Source organism: Dipteris shenzhenensis, chromosome 23 (assembly GCF_047967505.1).
Source record: "Dipteris shenzhenensis isolate YYH24624 ecotype China chromosome 23, Dip_SZ_1.0, whole genome shotgun sequence".
Lineage (NCBI taxonomy): Eukaryota > Viridiplantae > Streptophyta > Polypodiopsida > Gleicheniales > Dipteridaceae > Dipteris > Dipteris shenzhenensis.
Window position 1 is genome coordinate 1535759 of NC_141618.1, and position 20048 is coordinate 1555806.

Below are 20048 nucleotides of genomic sequence, written 5' to 3' on the forward strand. Positions count from 1 at the left end.
GATATATATATAATTGACGACATTTGGCACCCATCTTCAATATAGGTGGTTTTTCATCCGGATCGTTCTGATCCAAGATGGTGGTACGTGATCCAAGTTGCACCACGAAGTAAGCAAATTTTTGAAGATCGAGATGTGGATATGGAGATGCCACTACCAATGCCGGATCCAATTGATGAATCTAGCGAAGAAGATGTAGATCACCATATGAGGCAAGAGGAAGGTGCGCATAATGACATCGCACGGGAGGAGGATGGAGATCACGATATTGACGAAGAAGACAACAATCATCAAGATCAATCACCACACTTAAGCTTTATTGAAGAAGATGATCAAATACTTTTAGGTGAACGTACGATACTAGAGTACGATGATGATATAGGAGATCAACTCGGTATAGAGTTGGAGATAGACTTGCTTGGCGCCTTAGACTTGGCTCAAGATGAAACAGTTGATGTAAATGCTCTTATTTGATTTTTCTCATCTCAAACTTGGACATGAATATATGAGCTTCAAAGGCTTGATGTACATGCTCTCATTTTTTAATTCTCTATGAGCTCAAACATGTATGAAAATTTAAAAAATTTTGTCATTGGAAAAAAATAATTTTTAAGGCCTTAAAAAAAAAAAAAACCTCTCTGTAAAACGTCGCTATAATATTTTGTCTCGGTGTCGCTATATAGCGACTTTTAAAAGTCGCTATATAGCGACTTTTACTAACGTCGCTATATAGCGACTTTTAGCAAAAGTCGCTATATAGCGACGATTTACAAAACCCGATTTTTATACCGACGATTAACGCTAAGCGGGCGCTAATCGTCGGTATGTAAACGTCGCAATAGGATGCGTGTGTAGTAGTGATAGAGCCCTTCTAAATTTTCCAACTTTGAAAGCCAAAAGTGGTGTGAAAACCAGCATCATCTAGCTGACCCACTGAAATAAGACTCTTGGTCAACTTAGGCACATGTCTCACATGTTTCAAAATAAATCCATACCAATTTGCAAAAGAAAACTTTATGTCACCTACTCCCACTATGTCACATGCATAGTCATTTCCAAGATGCACACAACTTGTCTTTCCACTGTCATAAGTGGAGAACCATTCCCTATGGGGAGTAACATGGAATGAAGCACCAGAATCTAAAATCCAATCCTAGGAATATGCATCATCTGAAGTGGTAAGCAACTCTGCAGATAAAGTAGACATGAAGAGAACGTCATTGTCACTATCATGTGTGACTGTATTGATCTCCTCGATCTTCACTCTTCCTTTGTCCTCCCTTGGACTCTCTTCCTTATGATTTGCACCCCAATTTGCATTCTTTTTCTTATCCTTTTGCTCTCTTTTCAGCTTGTAGCAATCCTTTTTCATATGGCCTTTCTTGCCATAGTGGTAACACTCAATGTTCCGTGCCCTGGATTTGCTACGAGACTTCCCTCTTTCTTAGGACTTCCCCCTGAACTGTGATCTGCCCCTTTGCACATTTAAGGTTGCATCCTGCTTGTTGTCGTCCATAGACTTCCGTCTAATCTCCTTAGCCAACAAGCTACCCACAACATCATCAAACTTCAGTACGAAAGGTATCCCATGAGGATGGCAATGAACATAAAGAAATATTGCCTTAGCCTCTGCATCAAAATTCATCTTCTGAGCCTGAAGCTAGCTAAAAATAATATTGAATTCATTCAAGTGAGAAGCAATGGAGACCCCTTCCTTCATCTGCAGCTCAAACAACCTCTTCATGAGGAAAAATTAGAGGCAGTTTCCTTCTCATAAGTGGCACACAGTTTCTTCCACAAATATTCCGTAGTCTGCTCATTTACTACTATGAAATAAACTGACTCTGCAAGATGAAGTCTAATAGTAGACTTTGCTAATGCATTCAACTCATTCTAATCATCCTCAGACATATTTGCAGGCTTAGCTTCAATCCCTGCCAAGGGTTTAATCTACTTCTTTTGAATAAGCACATCCCTTATCTGTTCTTTCCACAAAGAAAAGTTTGTCCCATCAAACTTTTTAATGTTGAAAAACTCCTTTTCAGACATGGAAGAGGATGCCATGATGCAAATAAAGCAAAATCCCAAATGCTAGTGTGCATGTACTATGCATCCATATGAGCAAATCTGGCCCAAAAGAAAATGCCAACTGCAATAGCAATCCAAAATGCCAATAGGTGCCAAATGGCTCAAGCATAAACACCATCCATGGGCACATGCATCAATAATATTTCATCCAAGAGAGCATAACACTATCAGTGCATCACCTGCAATGTGTCAAAGCTGTCCCTCAGCATAATATAGCATCCATGTGCAAAGCGTCCATAAAAATAACATCCCACAAGGCAATCTGGGCCTATCAGCGCATCCAATAAGGATCACAATGCATCCAAATGGCCTATAAATCATCCACTGAAACCCAATGCACACCATGAATGAGTGCACATGGCTCAAACTGCAACCAAAGTGATCTGCATAAGGTATGCTCAAGAAATCATGGTCCCACGGAAAAGACCGTTACTGAAATAGAACCTGAGATGCCTCAAAACAAGGGCGCCATTGCATAATCAGACTCAGCAAGAAAATGTGCAAATATCTCTCTTCTGTCGGAACTCCAAAATCCCAACCGATGAGTGAGAAATGGGAGTCAACACTTATCCACTGCCATGTGGCATAAATCTAAGGTTTCAAAACCTTAGAATGAAAAATGCAAAACAGAGAGACAAAATCGAATACACAGAGATCTATAACTCTGAAAATACTCCACCGAATCGTGCAAGAACTGACAGGTAGGGGTTTTTGGGCATCCGGAACGCAATGGGACAGACGGTTTTGGAAACCGTGGTCTCAATCACCGGGACCAACACATGGACCTAAAAAAGTTTTTGGAAACATAGTTATTTGTAAACTCCACCGGAGTGCGAATGATGAGCAACATAGAAGTTTTAGGACCTCCTGAGTCCACCGGAACTGACAGATCTGCAAATGGTTGCTCCAAACTTGAGTTTCAACACCCGGGTAGAAAAACGCAGAAACTGACACAGTGAGTCAGAAATCCAATGAAATTATCCCAGATTCAAGAATGAAGGTGTTTCCAAGCTCCTGAAGTGAAGTGGACACCAAAAGCAAGCAATAGTTGCCTCTACAAGTCAATACGGAGTCTCTGTCATCGAACGGAACAGGAAAAAGCTCAAAAAACGACTTTTTCTTTGAAAACACTTAACAGGCTCTCAAAACCACTTCGCAAAACCAAAGTGACTTTTCCAAAGGTTCCTCCAAGGTCTCTGCACACTCGGATGCAATTAAAGCCACCCAGAAAGCTTCCCACAGAGCTTCTCCTTCCTCCCACAGAGCTGCTGAGCTTCCAGGCATTCACGCATGCTCAGCTAGATCACCTGGGCTCTGATACTAGTTGAGAGTGCTCTCAACGGAAGCAGGAACGGAAGAGGGAGAGAGAGAAACAGAGAGCCACACAAGTTTTGGTGGGTGCATAACACCCTAATCTTCTTTTTCATTCATTTATATATGCATTTGAGTATTGTACATAACTGGGGTAAAGGCACAGTGACCTTTAATCCCCACACATGGTAGAGTGGCATAATTATCCCTATTTTGCCTTTTTCATAGGTTCTTTTGCTACTCATGGTTGGCGGATACACCACGGCATAGATCCGAATAGATATTTGGTTTTTTGCTTCAACTTGCTTGACTACATTTTCCTTGATGATTGTTCGATTGTGCATGATGAGTAGTCACTGGCTTAATTGATGCATTAAGTGCAATGTTTTCCTTAAAGTTTTTCATACTACAGGATATGAGTTTGCTTATAGGGGTGGAAATAGAAGCTTGTTAATGCTTGGTGCATATTTTCCGTTAGATGCAGTAGGATACTAGTTATAGAGTGTCTTTGCCAATTATTTCACTTGAATCATGCTCCTCTTATGCTTGAGTTTGTGGTCAAGTATTGAGTTTAACATGATAGTCTACAGGATACTGGGGATGAGCACTCAACATAGTGGTTAGATGCATTCATTTCTAGTTCCGATAGAACTATCATTTAGACATTGGTCATAATAGAAGTATGGAGGGCTAAAATCCTTTTTTGGCTCCCTGAGTTTTTTAAAGCATGGTATTGTCCAGATTACATAGGTATTTTCACTAAGCAAAATTAATCCTTATGATGAAAATTTGTTTTTTTTCTTTTGACATAGTTAGTTCTATTTCTATGTTTTTGGATCGAATGTATGGATGATCTTCTGCAAGCATAAAAGACATGATATGTATATGTAGCACATGATCATGTTTACATATTTTCAGTCATATATTCTACCTTGTGATCTATCATTATCTTGCTGTGTGGATGTTCAATCTGAGTAGTGTTTTCTTTTTTTATCACAAATTTTATGTATTGTTGTGTCTTTGTGATAGTATGGGTATGAAAGAGAAGTTAATTGTGAGTTTTAGGCATGCCTTCATTGTTGGAATATGTTTAATTTGCTATCACATAAATTGTTCCAATGATATTGAGAGGAATAAGATGCTGGATGAGGTTCTCGCTTGCTTGAAACCTATTTAATCTTGCTTGCTTATTTGGGGCTGCTCGCTTTTCTTCGCTCGCTTTTTGGTAATCCTCCCTCTCTAGAGAGTCTCTTCCAAGAGCCTTTGTGAACATGTCCATAGCATTCTGTGTAGTCGAACAGTACACCAAGTCGACCTCTCCATCCATGATGAGCTCGCGTACAAAGTGATATTGAATCTCAATGTGTTTTGTGCGAGCGTGGTACACAAGGTTCTTGGCAATTGCCATGCAACTCTGATTGTCACATGATAACTGCGTAGACTTGTTCTGCACTGCACCCATGTCCCCTAAAATCCTCCTCAACCACACTACCTCACAAGAAGCAAAACATGCTGATTTGTACTTAGCCTCGGAAGAAGAAAGAGCAATTGTGGGTTGCTTCTTGCTGACCCATGATAGCTCCAGATCCCAGTGAGAAACAGTAACTTGTCACTAATCTCCTACTGTCCACGTCTCCTGCCCAATCCGAGTCACAAAAGTGTTGCCCTTGGTATAGGTGATGCCATAATCAAGTGTGCCTTTGATGTATTTCAGCACCTGCATCCCTGACCTCCAATGGTTCTCCCGGGGCTTGTTGGAAAACCTGCTTAGTACACCAGTCGCAAAGCTGATGTCCGACCGTGTGTCGCACAAGTAAATCAAACTGCCCACAAGCCTTTTGTACTTCGCTTCGTCCACGAGTGGTGATGAATCCTCATTTGAGAGCTTCACGTCTACCTCCATAGGGGTGCTAACTGTCTTGCACTTAGCCATGCCAAATGCCTTCAGTATCTCTCTAGCATACTTCAGCTGTGAGATGAAGATCTATTTTGGCTCTTACCAAACTTCAATCCCCAAACAAAAATGCATCAATCCGAGGTTTGTCATTTTAAACTCTCTTCCTAGCAAATGCTTTGTCTGTGAGATCTTCTCTTCATGATTCCTTGTTATGACAAGGTCGTCCACATAAAGGACCACGATCATACACTTGCCTCCGTCTCTGTAGATATACAAATTTACACAAGATGGGCTCCTCTTGAACCTGTTTTGCAGAAAGTAGGCATCAATCCGTTGGTACCAGGCTTGTGGGGCCTGTTTTGGCTCGTAAAGTGCCTTCTTAAGTTTACAGAGTTTACCTTCTGAACCGGGGATCACAAAACCTGGTGGTTGTTCCACGTATACCTCCTCCTTGAGATCTCCATTGAGAAAGGCGGATTTAGATCCATCTGAAACACGGGCCAACTTTCCTGTGCTGCTAAAGCCAAAACTGCAAATTGTGGTTAGTCAAGCTGTGGGAGCAAAAGTATCCTGATAATCAAAACCATGTACCTGTGCGAATCCTTTTGCCATGAGCCGAGCCTTATACTTATCCAGTGTGCCGTCGGACTTGTACTTGGTGTTTTACACCCACTTGGTGCTGATTAATTACCTTGCGTTTTGGTGGTCGATCCACAAGGTCCCAAGTGTTGTTCTTCATTATGGAGCCATACTCTGACTACATAGCCTCCATCCACCTATCATCACCCTGTGCCTCTTCAAGACACTTGGGTTCTTTAGCACGGATCACTTCTATCATCAAAGCGTAGTTGACCAAGTGTTCGTGCGCCCTTCTTTGCTCCTCTAATCTCTTGGACCGGCGGTGTTTGGATGGTTCCTCCTCAATGGCTGGAGGTTCTCTGTCGTCCAAAAGCTGCTTTACCCACTTCGGGAATGGCCATTGCCGTTGTGGTTCTGCAGGCTCTTCTTCCTCTTCTTTATCTTGAATCCTCCCAAGCACCATTGGGGGAGTTCAGTCTACTATTGGTGGTTGTACTAGATGGATATCCTGGTCCTGGTTGTCTGGGAAGGAAGCATCCTCCTCCAATTGATGCGGCTGTTCTGAGATGACCACATCGCAACTTACTATTACCTTCTTAGTTACAGGATTATAGAGACGGTAACCCTTTGCCTCTTCACTGTAGCCCAAGAAAATACACTTTCGGCTCTTCGGTTCTCATTTGGTCCTATTAGCATCAGGGACATGCACAAAATAGTCACATCCAAAAACTTTGAAATATGCAGCTAAAGGTTTCTTACCAGAAAATGCCTGCATTGTAGTTATCCCGTTCATAGCCTTCGTGTAGCTAAACTACTGTGTTACATGCTTTAGCCCAGAAAGTCTTTGGCAAATCTTTCCCTTTCAGTATACTCCTGCCCATTTCGCAAATGACGCGCATCTTGCGCTCTGCTACTCCATTTTGTTGTGATGTATGTGGCGGGGGTTTTTGCCTCTTGATCCCATGACTTTTGCAGTAACTTACGAATTCACTTGATGTGAACTCTCCACCTCTGTTTGATCTCAACTTCTTCACCTTCCTCCCCATTTCTTTCTCGACCATTACATGCCATTCTTTGAACTTGCTGAAAGCCTCATCTTTAGTCTTCAAGAAGTATATCCATATCTTTCTACTGTAGTCGTCGATCCCTCATCGATCAGCATCATGAAGTAGTAGGAACCACCCAAAGCTTCCGTCTCCATCTTTCTGCAAAGGTCCGTGTGAACGAGCTCTAGAGGAGCCTTTGCCCTGCTGGCCTCTTTAGGAAAGGGCTGCCGATGCTACTTGCCCATCATGCAAGCTTCACATACATCGAGCAGATCTATAATTTTTGGTAGGTCTGCAATCATTCCACTTTCATGCATCTCCTTTAAAGAACTGAGGTTTAGATGACCAAACCTCTCATGCCACAGCTTAGTGTTGCTCACATCGGCTCAAGAACTAAAAGCTGAGAGTTCGTAGATGTTGTTGTGCTGTGTACCTTTACCAATGACCTTCCCTTGAAGATCCACAATCTATGCACCATTCTTATCGAAGTGAACTTTGAGGTCCCGATCCGTGATCACAAAAATGGACAACAAGTTCCTCTTGATATCTGGCACATAAAGAACATCGGACAACTGTTTTACAACTCCATCTGACTTGAGAGCAATCATACCTTTTCCTTTTGCTGGGCATTTTGCATCATTGCCGATTACTACCATGATGTCATTCCCTACTGGATGTAGAGAGGTATACCAATCCTTACAACTCGTCATGTGGCGCGATGCACCACTGTCAATATTCCAAGGTTCATCCGTAGGTCCATGAACTGCCTCCATGCAAATCTCCTCAATTGCTACAAACAGCTCCACTAGTATTGCCTGCGCGCTATTGCTGGACTCTTTCTTTACCCCGTTCTTCTCATCTGCAATCTTCTTCTGGCACTCATTCTGCTTGTGCCCTACCTTGTTGCAATAGAAGCACTTGATCTTCTTCTTTCTCTTTTTATCATCAAAAGAAGATGGGTTACCAGAGTCCTTACCCTTATCTTTCTTTGATCTAGCCGAGAAAGTCAAATCTTCTCCAGTCCTCATCTTTTGATGCATCTCCTCCTCCAGAAGCATTGCGCTGAAATCCTCAAAGTTGAGGGGCGGATTTCTATTCTGCATATTCAGCGTTGTAACAAGACCGTCATACTTTGGTGGGAGAATCCATATGCACCTTCATGCTAGATTCTCGCTGGTGATGGTGATGCCAATTGCAGTCATTTGATTGCGCAGATTCTTCACCCTGGTGATGAACTTCTTTGCTGTTTTAGACTCAGACAGTTTCTCGTTCGCGAGTTGAGTCTCCAAATTCTGAATCCGCGTTTGATTCGTGGTCTCGTACTGATTTTTCAAGATCGTCCATGCCTCCTCCGTTGTGGTGACATGTTGAATTAACGCCATGACAGAATCTTTTACACTGCAGGCAATAGAACACAGCGCATCTGCATTTCTTCTTGTCCATGCAAGAATCTCATCCACAGTTGGTACTATTTGTTGTCATGCATTGGCTGGATTCGATCTCACAACCGGTTTCACGTCCACCCCAGTAGCAATATCCCAAAGCTCGTATGCGCTTAGGATTGGTCTTCATCTTGAACTTCCAAAGTGGATAATTAGTGCCGTCCAGCTTTTCGCTTTCGCCGAACGGTGGGATTCGCAGTCTTGCGAGCTGGGCCATCTCTCACAATCTGCTTGCAAATAGAAACACACTACCAAATCTTCTTGCTAGAGCCCAAGCTATGATACCACATAAGAAAACAATACAACGTCTGTGCTCAATAGATAACAGGATCTCGTATGCAAGAGAGAAGAGCAGATAGTATGGAGAATCAAAAATTTGATTACGATAAGACTGATACAATAGATGGTGCTGCCTCCTAGCCGTGCGCTCCTATGTGAGAAGCTTTGATGGCGTGCTGGAAACAGTAGAGGACGGAGGCTGGATGCTAAGGAATCAGGGTTGCTGTAGCCAGTGATGAATATGGCCTTCACGGGCTTGCTCTTATATAGAGGAGGCTTAAGTAGAGTATAGGCCACCGCGGTGGTTTGCCTCAAGCAAGGGCCACCATGGTGGTTGTTTGAGACGGCTAAACCATCAGTCTTTTTTCTCAAAAAAAGTTTGGTGTGCATGTGATTGAGTAATTCAAAACATTGAGCGACTGTGTTGAAGCGAGAGCAGCATTTGTGACGCAACATGGTGGAAAGAGGGAGAGAGAGAGGGTAGGCTAGGCAGAGAGGAAGTGATACTCAAAAGGAGACATCACAAAATGGAAATGAAATGACTAGAGCATTAATGAACAAAAATGAGAGTACTCACATGTAGACCAAAGAGCTTGTAGCTTGATACTTGATTGATTTGACACTAGACAAGTACAACTCTTATATAAGAGCATACACACACATATGAACACCTATGCATATGGGATAACTCCCAATATGACACGTGGCATCCATAGAACTCATTAGACTAGAACTCACACTAGAACACACCAAACTGACTCAACTTGGCTTCATATTTTAACATGGCAAGGTGAGAGACTACTGGAATGGAACCAAGGATAGAACATGACAGTGACAGTCTAAGGTGAGGGACTATTGGAATGGTGCCAAGAATAGAACATGACAATGACGGTCATCAAACTATGCACCCTATGTAACTTAGAGGCTAAAGTCTGAGCGTGTCCAGAAGTTGATCCAAGAACTCTCATGGCTTGAGACTCAACATGCTAAGAGGCTCACGTTATATCATGGCTACATGACCAACTCATAGGTCTAGGAATACACCAACATCACTCGGCCAGGCCTTGATAACGAGACCTATCAAAGCCTTTTGACAAGTTGTACAGACTCATGGTAGTGTCGCACATCCGTTTGTAGAGGTCTGTATGGACAAAAAAAAAAAAAAAATCCCTTTGAAAAGGTGCGGGACAGGGTTGTTTATGTTTGGGAAGTGCCAAAATTTTAAAAACCGTAGCAATTAGACCTCAAAAGGTCAAAAAATAGCCGCTAAACTACTCCAAAACAAGTTTCTGGCGACCAACTCATGAGGAACATCTGCCAATGTTGAGGGAGAACCATGAACTGATGCGAGAGTGAACGGAACTCACAAACGAGGACTGCAGAGTACTTGATTGCGAGGAACCATGGCAAGGCTAAGGGAAGGGAGGCTCTACCTTAGAGGAGAGGGGAGCTTCCATTTGTGGGCTTCTCTCATCCTCTAGATTGAGCAAGAAGAAGGGGAAGGTAGGAAGGGAGGCTCTGATACCACATGAAGGAACATGGTGGAAAGAGGGAGAGAGAGAGGGTAGGCTAGGGAGAGAGGAAGTGATACTCAAAAGGAGACATAATGAAATGGAAATTAAATGACTAGAGCAATGAACAAAAATGAGAGTACTCACGTGTAGACCAAAGAGCTTGTAGCTTAACACTTGATTGATTTGACACTAGACAAGTACAACTCTTATATAAGCACACACACACATATGAACACTTATGCATATGGGATAATTCCCAATATGACACGCGACATCCATAGAACTCACACTAGAACACACTAGAACACACCAAACTGACTCAACTTGGCTTCATATTCTAACAGCTTGAGTGGCATATTCTACAATTCATGGATATCATGTCCTTTCTTGGATGATTATGATGAAGTGAGTGACACACCTCCAACATTTACAGACAGAGACATATTAATCATCAAGGACATACCCTGTGCATGTGATTGAGTAATTTAAAACATCGAGCGACTGTGTTGAAGCGAGAGCAGCATATGAGTGGCATATTCTACAATTCATGGATATCGTGTCCTTTCTTGGATGATTATGATGAAATGAGTGACACACCTCCAACATTTACAGGCAGAGACTATTAATCATCAAGGATATACCCCATACTCGATAAATTAATATTAGTTTTACATAAAGTTTGATAATCTAGATACCCATAAAGTCATTATTATTTAAGAGATTTATTGTTGTTCTACACGGTAAAAGACAAAAAATATGAAAAATATATATCCTCTTTCTTAAATGATTGTTTCATGAAAGCAACATCCCAATGCACTCCAACATGAAATACCATCTAGGACACCCCTAAAAGATAAATTTCTTTAGAACATGCTCTAATAGAAACTGATATTATTATTATGTAACCATTTGTTTCATTGTGCAATTTTTATCACTCTCCAATTTCTTATACAATGTTAGTTCGAATTTGTTTTGTAGTATCTTGTCTAATGGCATGACAAAAGCAAACTCAACGATGCTAAAGGGGCATGTCTAGCTTAACAAATAGTTGCAAGGCCTCTTGCCATGCTCATTTTGGGCACATTCTATGATTATCACACTCCAAGATGTTACATCTAGCTGAAGCATGCTTGCAAATACTACTTCCACATGGACATTAAAGAAATAGGTGACCTTGTTTCGCTAAAACCCTGCAATCTCTTTTTGTGCAAATAGTTACAACTCCTAATCAATGAGTGACCAGTAATCAAACACGAGGAGTTGACTTGCAACAACCCACATTGAAGGAACTACCCACAGACTTGCAACAACCCACATTGAAGGAACTAACGGAACTGGAAGACCGGCAACCTTCAGCCAGTGAAAGGCCAAACTGTGATACACTTGTTTGACGGTAAATTTGTTTTATTCAATTCCTCTAAATCAATTCCAAAGATGAATGATCCTATTAATCATCAATTATGCAAGACCAAGAGTCGATCCAAAAGTGAAAAAAGAAATTAACTTTTTTGGTGCATAGCGATTCACGTACCCTTTTATCCTGGTGACAAAGGTGCTTATGATGAATGGCCATTGAAGAAATGTTGCCCTGGCATTTTGGATTAGGAAAATGAAAACAAAACTAAACAACATGAGTATGTAGTGGTAGGCTATGTTGCATGCTGAACAGGATATGATGATTAGCTTGTTGATGCACAAGACTAAGATGGAACTATTGAGCCTGCCGAAGCAGTAGCAAAGGACGTTGGAAACCAGAATGACGTTGAAGGCACTTCTGATGGAAACATCCAAGATGAACTTGCATCAGAAGATGACACGATCATGAAGAGCATAAAGACCCAAATTGCCCAAACGAGGATGATCATGAAGATCAAGACCAAGCCAATGACGATCCAAATGACCAAGGCGATTAAGACAAATCAGCAAATCCAGATCCAGGAGACGAACGCAATCGCGATGAGGATGACTCTCATGGAGATGACTGTGAAGAGAATGATCAAGATGAGGCTAGCGGCTAAAACATGTGGGTGTATATGTGTTGATCTTGAGATCAAGCCCTTGGCCATCCCGTATGATGCAAAAAAAAAAGATCGATTAAGGTCTTGATTCACACCAGATACACACACACACACACAGATTCAAGAGGGTATGCCTCTTCATCACCGTCACGCACAACTCTATGTAAAGCATTGTATTCATCAATGGAGTATAACCAATTCATCCGTAGTAGCAATACCCACTCTCTCAATGTCTAGAGATTTCGACTTCATTCTAGTGACACACACGCGGATTCGAGAGGGTATGCCTCTTCGTAACTGTCATGCATACATATATGTAAAGCATTGTATTCATCAATGAAGTATAACCAATTCATTAGTTGCAATGTCCACTCTCTCAATTTCTATAGATTTGGACTTCATTCTATTGATGGGTGTTGTTATTCTTGGTTGTTAATAGCATAATACTTGATACTCATACTTCGAAACTTGATTATAAGATTTCTAGATTTCTGTCAATACTTGATATGCTGACATTGATAAATGAATCTTAAGGATGCACCCATTATTTTATAAGCACGTATGCAGGGCGCATGTTATTTGCTTTGATGGTCCAGCTCTTGCCTTCGCTCCCGCACTTAATATGGCGAGTCCAATGGTAAAGGCTCGCTTGCTAGGAGGCTCTTGAACAACGTAAAAGCGCGAGCTGGACTACTATAGGACACCATGTGTCCTCCTCCCCTCACCGTCGCATAGCTCAGAGGCCCATATACTTGCGTCCATCCACCCACCTGCAGGCCACAGATTTTTGGCAAGAAGGAATCGTCTCAGCATCAAGAAGAATGAACCGGAAAGATTCAAAGTGCAAGGATCGGAAGAGAATGATGCAAAATATGTAGCTTGAAAATCAAATGAGAGGGAACAATTTCGCGACTCTCTCACAACTTATTGATTACCTGTCCTCCTTCGAACCAAGCGCTATAAGGCACAGTCGTGGTCAGGTTCATGATTTCTGAGAGTTGATGAATCTGTCGCCTCGTCGCACTGAACGCAAATCTTGAGTTTTGGTCTCCACTGCGCAAATTGGTGACCCAGGTAGTTTCAGAAAGTACAGCTGGCGGAGCACGTGGCAAGTCCCGCTGGTTGTCTGTCAAGACACATTGAATCATGGAAACTAAAAGAGCAGAATTAACACTCACCTGTAAACGAGGATGGGAACCCCCGCGTTGAGAATGTGAGCTAGAACAGGCAACATGGAGTTATAGACTCTCGACTCGTCATACAGTAGGGATTTTCTGCCAGGTAAAAAAAGTACATAAGATTGATGATTGAAGGAGCCCCCGAGGCTTTGAGAGAGACAAAGAGAGAGGGAAGTCTATACCCTTGGCTGCAGTAGTACCAGCGGTAAGGCAAGCCAGTCGTATTTGCGTGGAAAGCATGCTGGACTGACGGCAGATTCATATAAGCTACCAGCTCGTCATCCACACAAACGTCAAGTCGTCCATCGGGTGTAGACGATCCTTGTTTAATGGTAGTCTGCAAGAATGTAGAGAAATTTGCTTGGAGAAGGAGAAAAACATAGTCTTAAGAAAGACATCTCTGCCCGTGGAACTAATTTGAGCGAGGGAGGGTGAAAGACACCGGCTCGTTAATTAAAAGAAAAACAGAGGCCTTATGTACCTTGAGGGATCGTCGTCGAGCTTGTTCGTTGTCAGCTGGGGAGAGGCAGACGTCGATGAGGATGTCGTAATGATCGACGAAATCGGTCACCTCTCGATCTCTCTCGGCTGATGCTGCTACGCAAGCTTCCGTGGGCACCGCGGACACGGAAAAGTTGCAGGTGTTTACCACCGCTGCATAGGTCTGATCGGAGATCATGCCGTGGCTCCACTCGAAGAAGAAGGTCTCGGAGATGTCGATTTGGCCGTTGAGAAGCGGATTGCCAATCTGTATATTAGAGTGTCCGATCAGTGAGATCCATAATCCTGAATCGACACCCGACATCGAAAGAAATCAACAGTATACATTCAAAAAAAGCGACGGAATGTCCGATCGAGGAGCGGCAGAAATCAGAAATCCACACCAGAATATAAGAACTTCGGGCGACATACCGCTAGACCCTTTAAATTAAAGACAGACTGGCCGGCTTGCTCGTTAATGTAATCCACCAACACAGCTGCGAGCTCAAAAGCATAATGGCCTACACGAAGAACACTTGCGTAAGAGAACAGGACTGATCCATTTATTTGCAGACAGAAGATGATCCATCTACTCGAGAAGAACAAGGATGATAGTACCTGCATAGCTCTCGCCGGTGATGAACAACTCCCGCCCCTTGTACTCTGGGAAAGCTTCGAACCAATTCCACAGAAATTCGAAATTTTGCGCAACTGCATTCACACATTGATCGATTTATGTGACACATTCAAAGGAATTTCAAACTTTTGCCAGTTCTCGGCCGCACCCGTGGATGTGTCGTTGGCGATGTATAAGTCGGTGCTCGTGTTGGAGTAAGACCAGCCGACTCCCGCCGGAAAGTCCCAGAATAGCATGTTGGAAACTGTTCATGCAAGCACTCCAAGTTTATGCTGCGGAGCGGAAGTAGTTAAATGCTAGAATCGGAAATCTTGTTATTAGACAGAACCTCTGTTCCATGAGAAATCGTTGGCTATCAGCTCTCCGCTCTCTTTGGTCACGAGGAACGGTCCAATATTTTCCCTGAAGCCCCCATATCCGACCGAACTGCAACCAGGTCCTGCAGATACACGAACTTGAATCCTTCGCACATTAATTATCTAATTGTTGCAACAACGACAATGCCAGTTACAGACAACACACAGAAATCGTTTTCTTCTCGTTCGAGAGGACGTCGACTACAGCGTCCCCTTGAATAGTCGAGCCATTTCAGGCCTAAGTTGGCTGATTAGACCATGTGAAAGCCGCTTCTCAGAATAAAGATACCCGGCGATAAAGATATCTCGTCGTACTCGAAGACCAATTAACACAAGCCAAGCAAAGATCCAGTCTCTAGCAAAAAGTTATTGCCACAATGACTTCGGCTGTATGATTCCCTACGACGCCAAGACGCCGGCCCTGAATTTGCTTACTGCTTGCAACAACAACGTTACCAGGCCATTTCGACACGAATTTCAAAGGGAAGGAACGGAGAGGGACCTCCATTGAGCCAGAGGGTGAGGGGCTTGGATGAGGGATCCGTCTGAGCTTCGACGAAGTAGTAGAAAAAGCTGAGGCCGGAGGCGGAGTCGATGGGGATGTAGCCGGAGTATTGGAGGAAGGAAGCGGGGGGCTGGCCGGGGAGCGACGAGATGAGGTGAGAAGAAGGAGCAGCCATAGCCGGGGCGACACACAACACAAGCACAAGAAGCACGAGGAGCGCCATAGCCATTTTGCACGTCGACGATCCTTCCATCTTACACGAGCTTACCTGCGCACTTTTCCCATCCCACATGATTTCCAGGTCATCTCTCATTCAGCCTCAAATGCCGATTCTCCTTGTAGGCCAGCAGCTTATTGAGCAGCTTCACACACATCTTGTCCAACAGCAACATGTTTTACATGCACGAGCTTGCATGGTACACATGTTCCTCGTGCGACTCGAGCAGCACTTTTCCCACTTTTCCCATCCCAATGCTTTCTCTGAAATTTTCCCATCCCAATGCTGGAGGGCACCACTTTTCCCATCCCAATGCTTTCTCTGAATTTTTCCTTTTCAGAAAGCTACCTCTCAACTCTCGAGATGATCACGTACTCTTGCTGGGTGAAGTGGGAGTTAGATATGGCCCATGAAAAAAACTCCTTGCAACTATAAGTTATTGATGAGTAGCCATCTCTTTTGGACTAATCGAAAAGTGTGAACATAAAGCATTGTGAAAAGTACTAAGCTGAACTTCGATGCACCATAACTAATGCTTCTCTTGTCAATGCGCCATCACTCATCACTTGGTTGATGTCACCTATGAGAATGAGCACAAGGGTCATGGTAAAGTGGAAGTTAGAGGCCCATGAAAAATAACCCTTGCTCATATAATCATGTATTGAGAAAATACGGAGGCATGCATACCTTGCCCCCATCCCCCACCGGCCCCAACACACACACATACACATCGAATATTGACGATACTTTGACTTATAGTATGGGTGTTTAGGGTGAACATAAAGCATTGCCAAAGTACTAAGTTAAAGTTCGCACAATAACTATTGCTTCTCTTATCAATGCACCATCTCTCATCAATTCCTAATGCTAGCATAAGGGTCATGGGAGTTAGAGGTGGCTCGTGCAAAGGCAGATAGAAATACCAAACACACTCCAACAATTAAGCAATAAAATTATAGTACGTCATGTCAAACCTGCTTCCGAGGAGAGTGCGTACTCATACCTCATACTTCGATTGAGGTATGTAGATGCATCTTTTCCACTACTTAAGTAGTTCCTATTGCATGCCGTTTGTCACATATTGTGCCACATAGGCTATAAATTAATCATGTCCCATATCTTGATGGAGGTGTGGAGGAATGAATGCCACATGTAATAGCCTACCTACATTAATGTATTTTCTCCACCTAGGTTTCCTTTACGGACACTTGAGCCTAGAGGAGCATTCGTTACTATTCCCTACTCGCAAACTCAATGCAATGAAATAATTCATTGCTCCATACAAAAGAAAAAGCTCATTCATGTAACAACAAAAACATTGTAGATGGTAGTTACATTCAATACAATCACTTCATAAGGAGGTAGCAAAGCTATGAGAGTAGCCAATCAAAAGGAAAGTTATATTAACAAAAAGCTTCTCCACCTCATACTTCACCATAATATAAATGAACTTAAGCCACTCGTAGAAATGATAAGTTTGGGCATGCACTTGAAACCAAGCTATTAACACCAATGCATGGACTATGCGAACTTCCATTGGGCTTATCAGACTCATGAAGATATTCCTCATGGCATGCTCCAGTTTCTAAACCTAGGAGGCCATAAGGATTTCAACATAAGGATTTACATTTGATGCTTTATATAGGCACATAATTATTTAAGGCGAATTTGTAAATATACTTATGTGCATTACTTTGGCAAGAAAGGCCTTTCACTATATAACTGTAACTAGGGATATGGTTTATTTAGAATTAGCATTCCTCTTTCAACTATGGGCATGGTGCGAGCTTGTGATGTTTCAAGAAGGTTCCGTGAGCAAGAGGGCAAAGAGGGGGATGGGGGCAAGGGAAGATAGGCAAAGGTGGTATCACACGCAGAGGAGATCACGTGGCTGGTGATAGGGCCTGTGATAATCTTGATTGCGAGACCACCACAACAAGACAAAGCACCCACTGACGCGCACACAGACACGTTTCATGAACTAAATAAAAAACTTACGGGCGCGTCTATTTGCGCGTCTGGAGACCCGCGTCTAATTGCACGTCTATATATCAGACTTACGTGTGTATAGACGCGCAGTTAAACGCATAAATAAACGCGCTTATAAACGCTTTTATAGACGCATGTATAGACGCAAGTTGAATAGACAGACGCGAATATAAACGCGTTTTTAAACGCACTGATAGACACGCTTTTTTTTTAATAAATTTTACAGAATACTGTGTATGTTGTGTATGCTATATAGTTACAAGAATCCCATATCCACATTCTGTAATTCAATTCTTATAGCCAACCGCATTTTAATTACAATTCCAAATAAAATATTACAACTCCAAAACGCAATAAAATTGAAAGCTCAAAAAGTGCTTGTATATACATATAGCACGAAGCTAAGCCACGTCATGTGGCTTCAAGTACAAAAAATAAGGAAGCTAAGCCACGTCATGTGGCTTTAAGTACAAAAAATAAGAGGAGTCTATATACAAGAGGCATGAAGCCAAGTCAGTGGCTTTAAGTACAAAAAAGAGTAGCTAGCACTACTTATACGACTAATCTATGTTCTCTAGGTCCTCGCTCCCTTCCACGCTCCCTTCTGCGCTCCCTTCTGCGCCTCCTTCCTCCTCTTCCTCATCGTCTTGTGCATGGGCCTGTAAACAAGGGACAACATATATCAATGTATGAAAAATTAAATCTTTACTTATAATTTTGGCATTATTTAATTACTTTCAAATACCTGGGGGGCCGCTCCAGTAGCTCGGGTATACTGCTCCTCAGTAATCAACCCGTCATCATAGAAGTGCCTCCATGTATCTCCTCTGCGATGGTGGCAGTGGTAGGCTGTCTCCACTGGAGTAGGGTATCTGCCCACGATCTCAAGCTGCATGACCGCGAAACACTTTGTGGAGGGATTAGTACAAAGAAACAACCAACCTCCTAATAAACTACATAAGCAATATAACTTGAGATCGATACTTACAAATTGGGCCTCCCATGATTCAACACCCCCTGCTCCAAAATGTGCGCTTCCATATTCCTCCATCTGGATCCTCCGTGCCTCCACGTGTTGCAGACTGGGGTCCTCCCTCGTTGACTTCATTGCCTTCTTCCACTCACGCTTGTGAGCGGTGTGGGGTGGGCCCCTTGGAGGTTGACCTGCCTCAAGCCTGGCAAGCTCCGCTAGTGCCTGCCTCTTAAAGCGAAGATCTTTTATTGCTAAGTATCGTAACAATCTTTGACTTCCCCCATTTATCTGTGAACTGGCGATTGGGGGGGTTAGGATACCTAGAGCGAACAGTAGCGAGGGTCTCATCAGCCAACCTCTTTGGGTGGTCTTTATAGTGGATAAATCAATCTCTGTAATTGTTAGCAATTACAGAGTGCATGAAGGCCATGATGTCCTTCCCCCGCGCATCCATCAAGATGCCTCCTGTCTGAGTGATGTCATAATAAATCGTACCATCACCCAGAGGCACGTCTAAATCATCTGAATCATCCTCCTCCTCACCGCCACATGGCCCAAAGCACTGTGCCATGCATCCGCCACTGCTCTCCCTGCTACTACGCCTGCTACCCTGTCGTGTCGAGCTCGTACGCTGGCCACTCGTAGCTGGGGACTGCACGGGACTACGCTGACCACTCGTAGCTGGAGAACCGAGTCTCGACGGCTGGGGAGTACGTCGACGGCTCGCCGAGACAGAAGGACCTCCTGACGGCATGGGGGAAGGGGCATAAGACGGGATGGCAGAAGGGACATAAGACGGCATGGGGGAAATGGCATAAGACGGTACGGGGGAAGGGGCATAAGACGGTTGTGCTGACTCCGCTGGGGTGATCTCAGGCGGTGTGGGGTGGCTCGGAGTCTGTAGTGCCAACTCCTGGGGAGTGTTAAGGGTACCCATCATATACCCGTATAACTCCGCAGGACTAGGAGGGTGCCCTAAAAGATTATATAAGTCCTTCCAAATAGATTCCCGGGGATCAGGTGAGCTAGAAGCGCTTCCTGGCCACATGTTGAACTGGAAAAAAGGAAAAAAATCTATTACTAATGAGCTGAGAAGAAAGGGGAAGAAAAAAGAGGCTCTGTCAGAGCGCGTCTATAGACCCGTCTGATTTGCGCATCTATAAACGCATCTAACAAAGCGTTTAACAGTGCGTTTAATAGTGCGTCTAACAGTGCGTTTAACAGTGCGTCTAACAGTGCGTTTAACAGTGCGTCTAACAGTGCGTTTAAAAGTTCGTCTAATAGAGCATCTGTGTGAGCGTCTATAGACGCGTCTGTGTGTGTCTGTAAAAAGCCAGACACGTGGTTAGACGCGCCTGTAGACACGCTTTTAGACGCGCCCTGAGACGCGCCTATAGACGCGCTCCGATAGGCGAGATTTATAAAAAGTCGAAAAGGACGTTGCGCCCGACAAAAGAACGTGACGCTCATACCTAGATCCTGCGTTTCCTGGATGCGAGAAAGTACAAAACTGGAAAGAGCAAACTTCCAAACAAGAAC

General features: G+C 43.3%; 1 protein-coding gene across 1 annotated transcript; it reads right to left on the bottom strand.

Annotated features, from left to right (window-relative positions):
* Positions 1–12738: 12738 nt before the first annotated feature.
* LOC147886843 (serine carboxypeptidase-like 44) lies at positions 12739–15580 on the bottom strand. The gene is made up of 10 exons (XM_087394678.1): positions 15328–15580; positions 14798–14908; positions 14618–14713; positions 14451–14543; positions 14265–14353; positions 13834–14100; positions 13535–13689; positions 13353–13448; positions 13110–13227; positions 12739–12944 (listed from the first exon to the last, which is right to left on the bottom strand). Exons 1-10 carry the CDS (start codon positions 15557–15559, stop codon positions 12792–12794), a joined length of 1410 nt encoding a protein of 469 aa, XP_087250804.1. The 5' UTR covers positions 15560–15580; the 3' UTR covers positions 12739–12791.
* Between the last annotated feature and the right edge of the window lie 4468 nt (positions 15581–20048).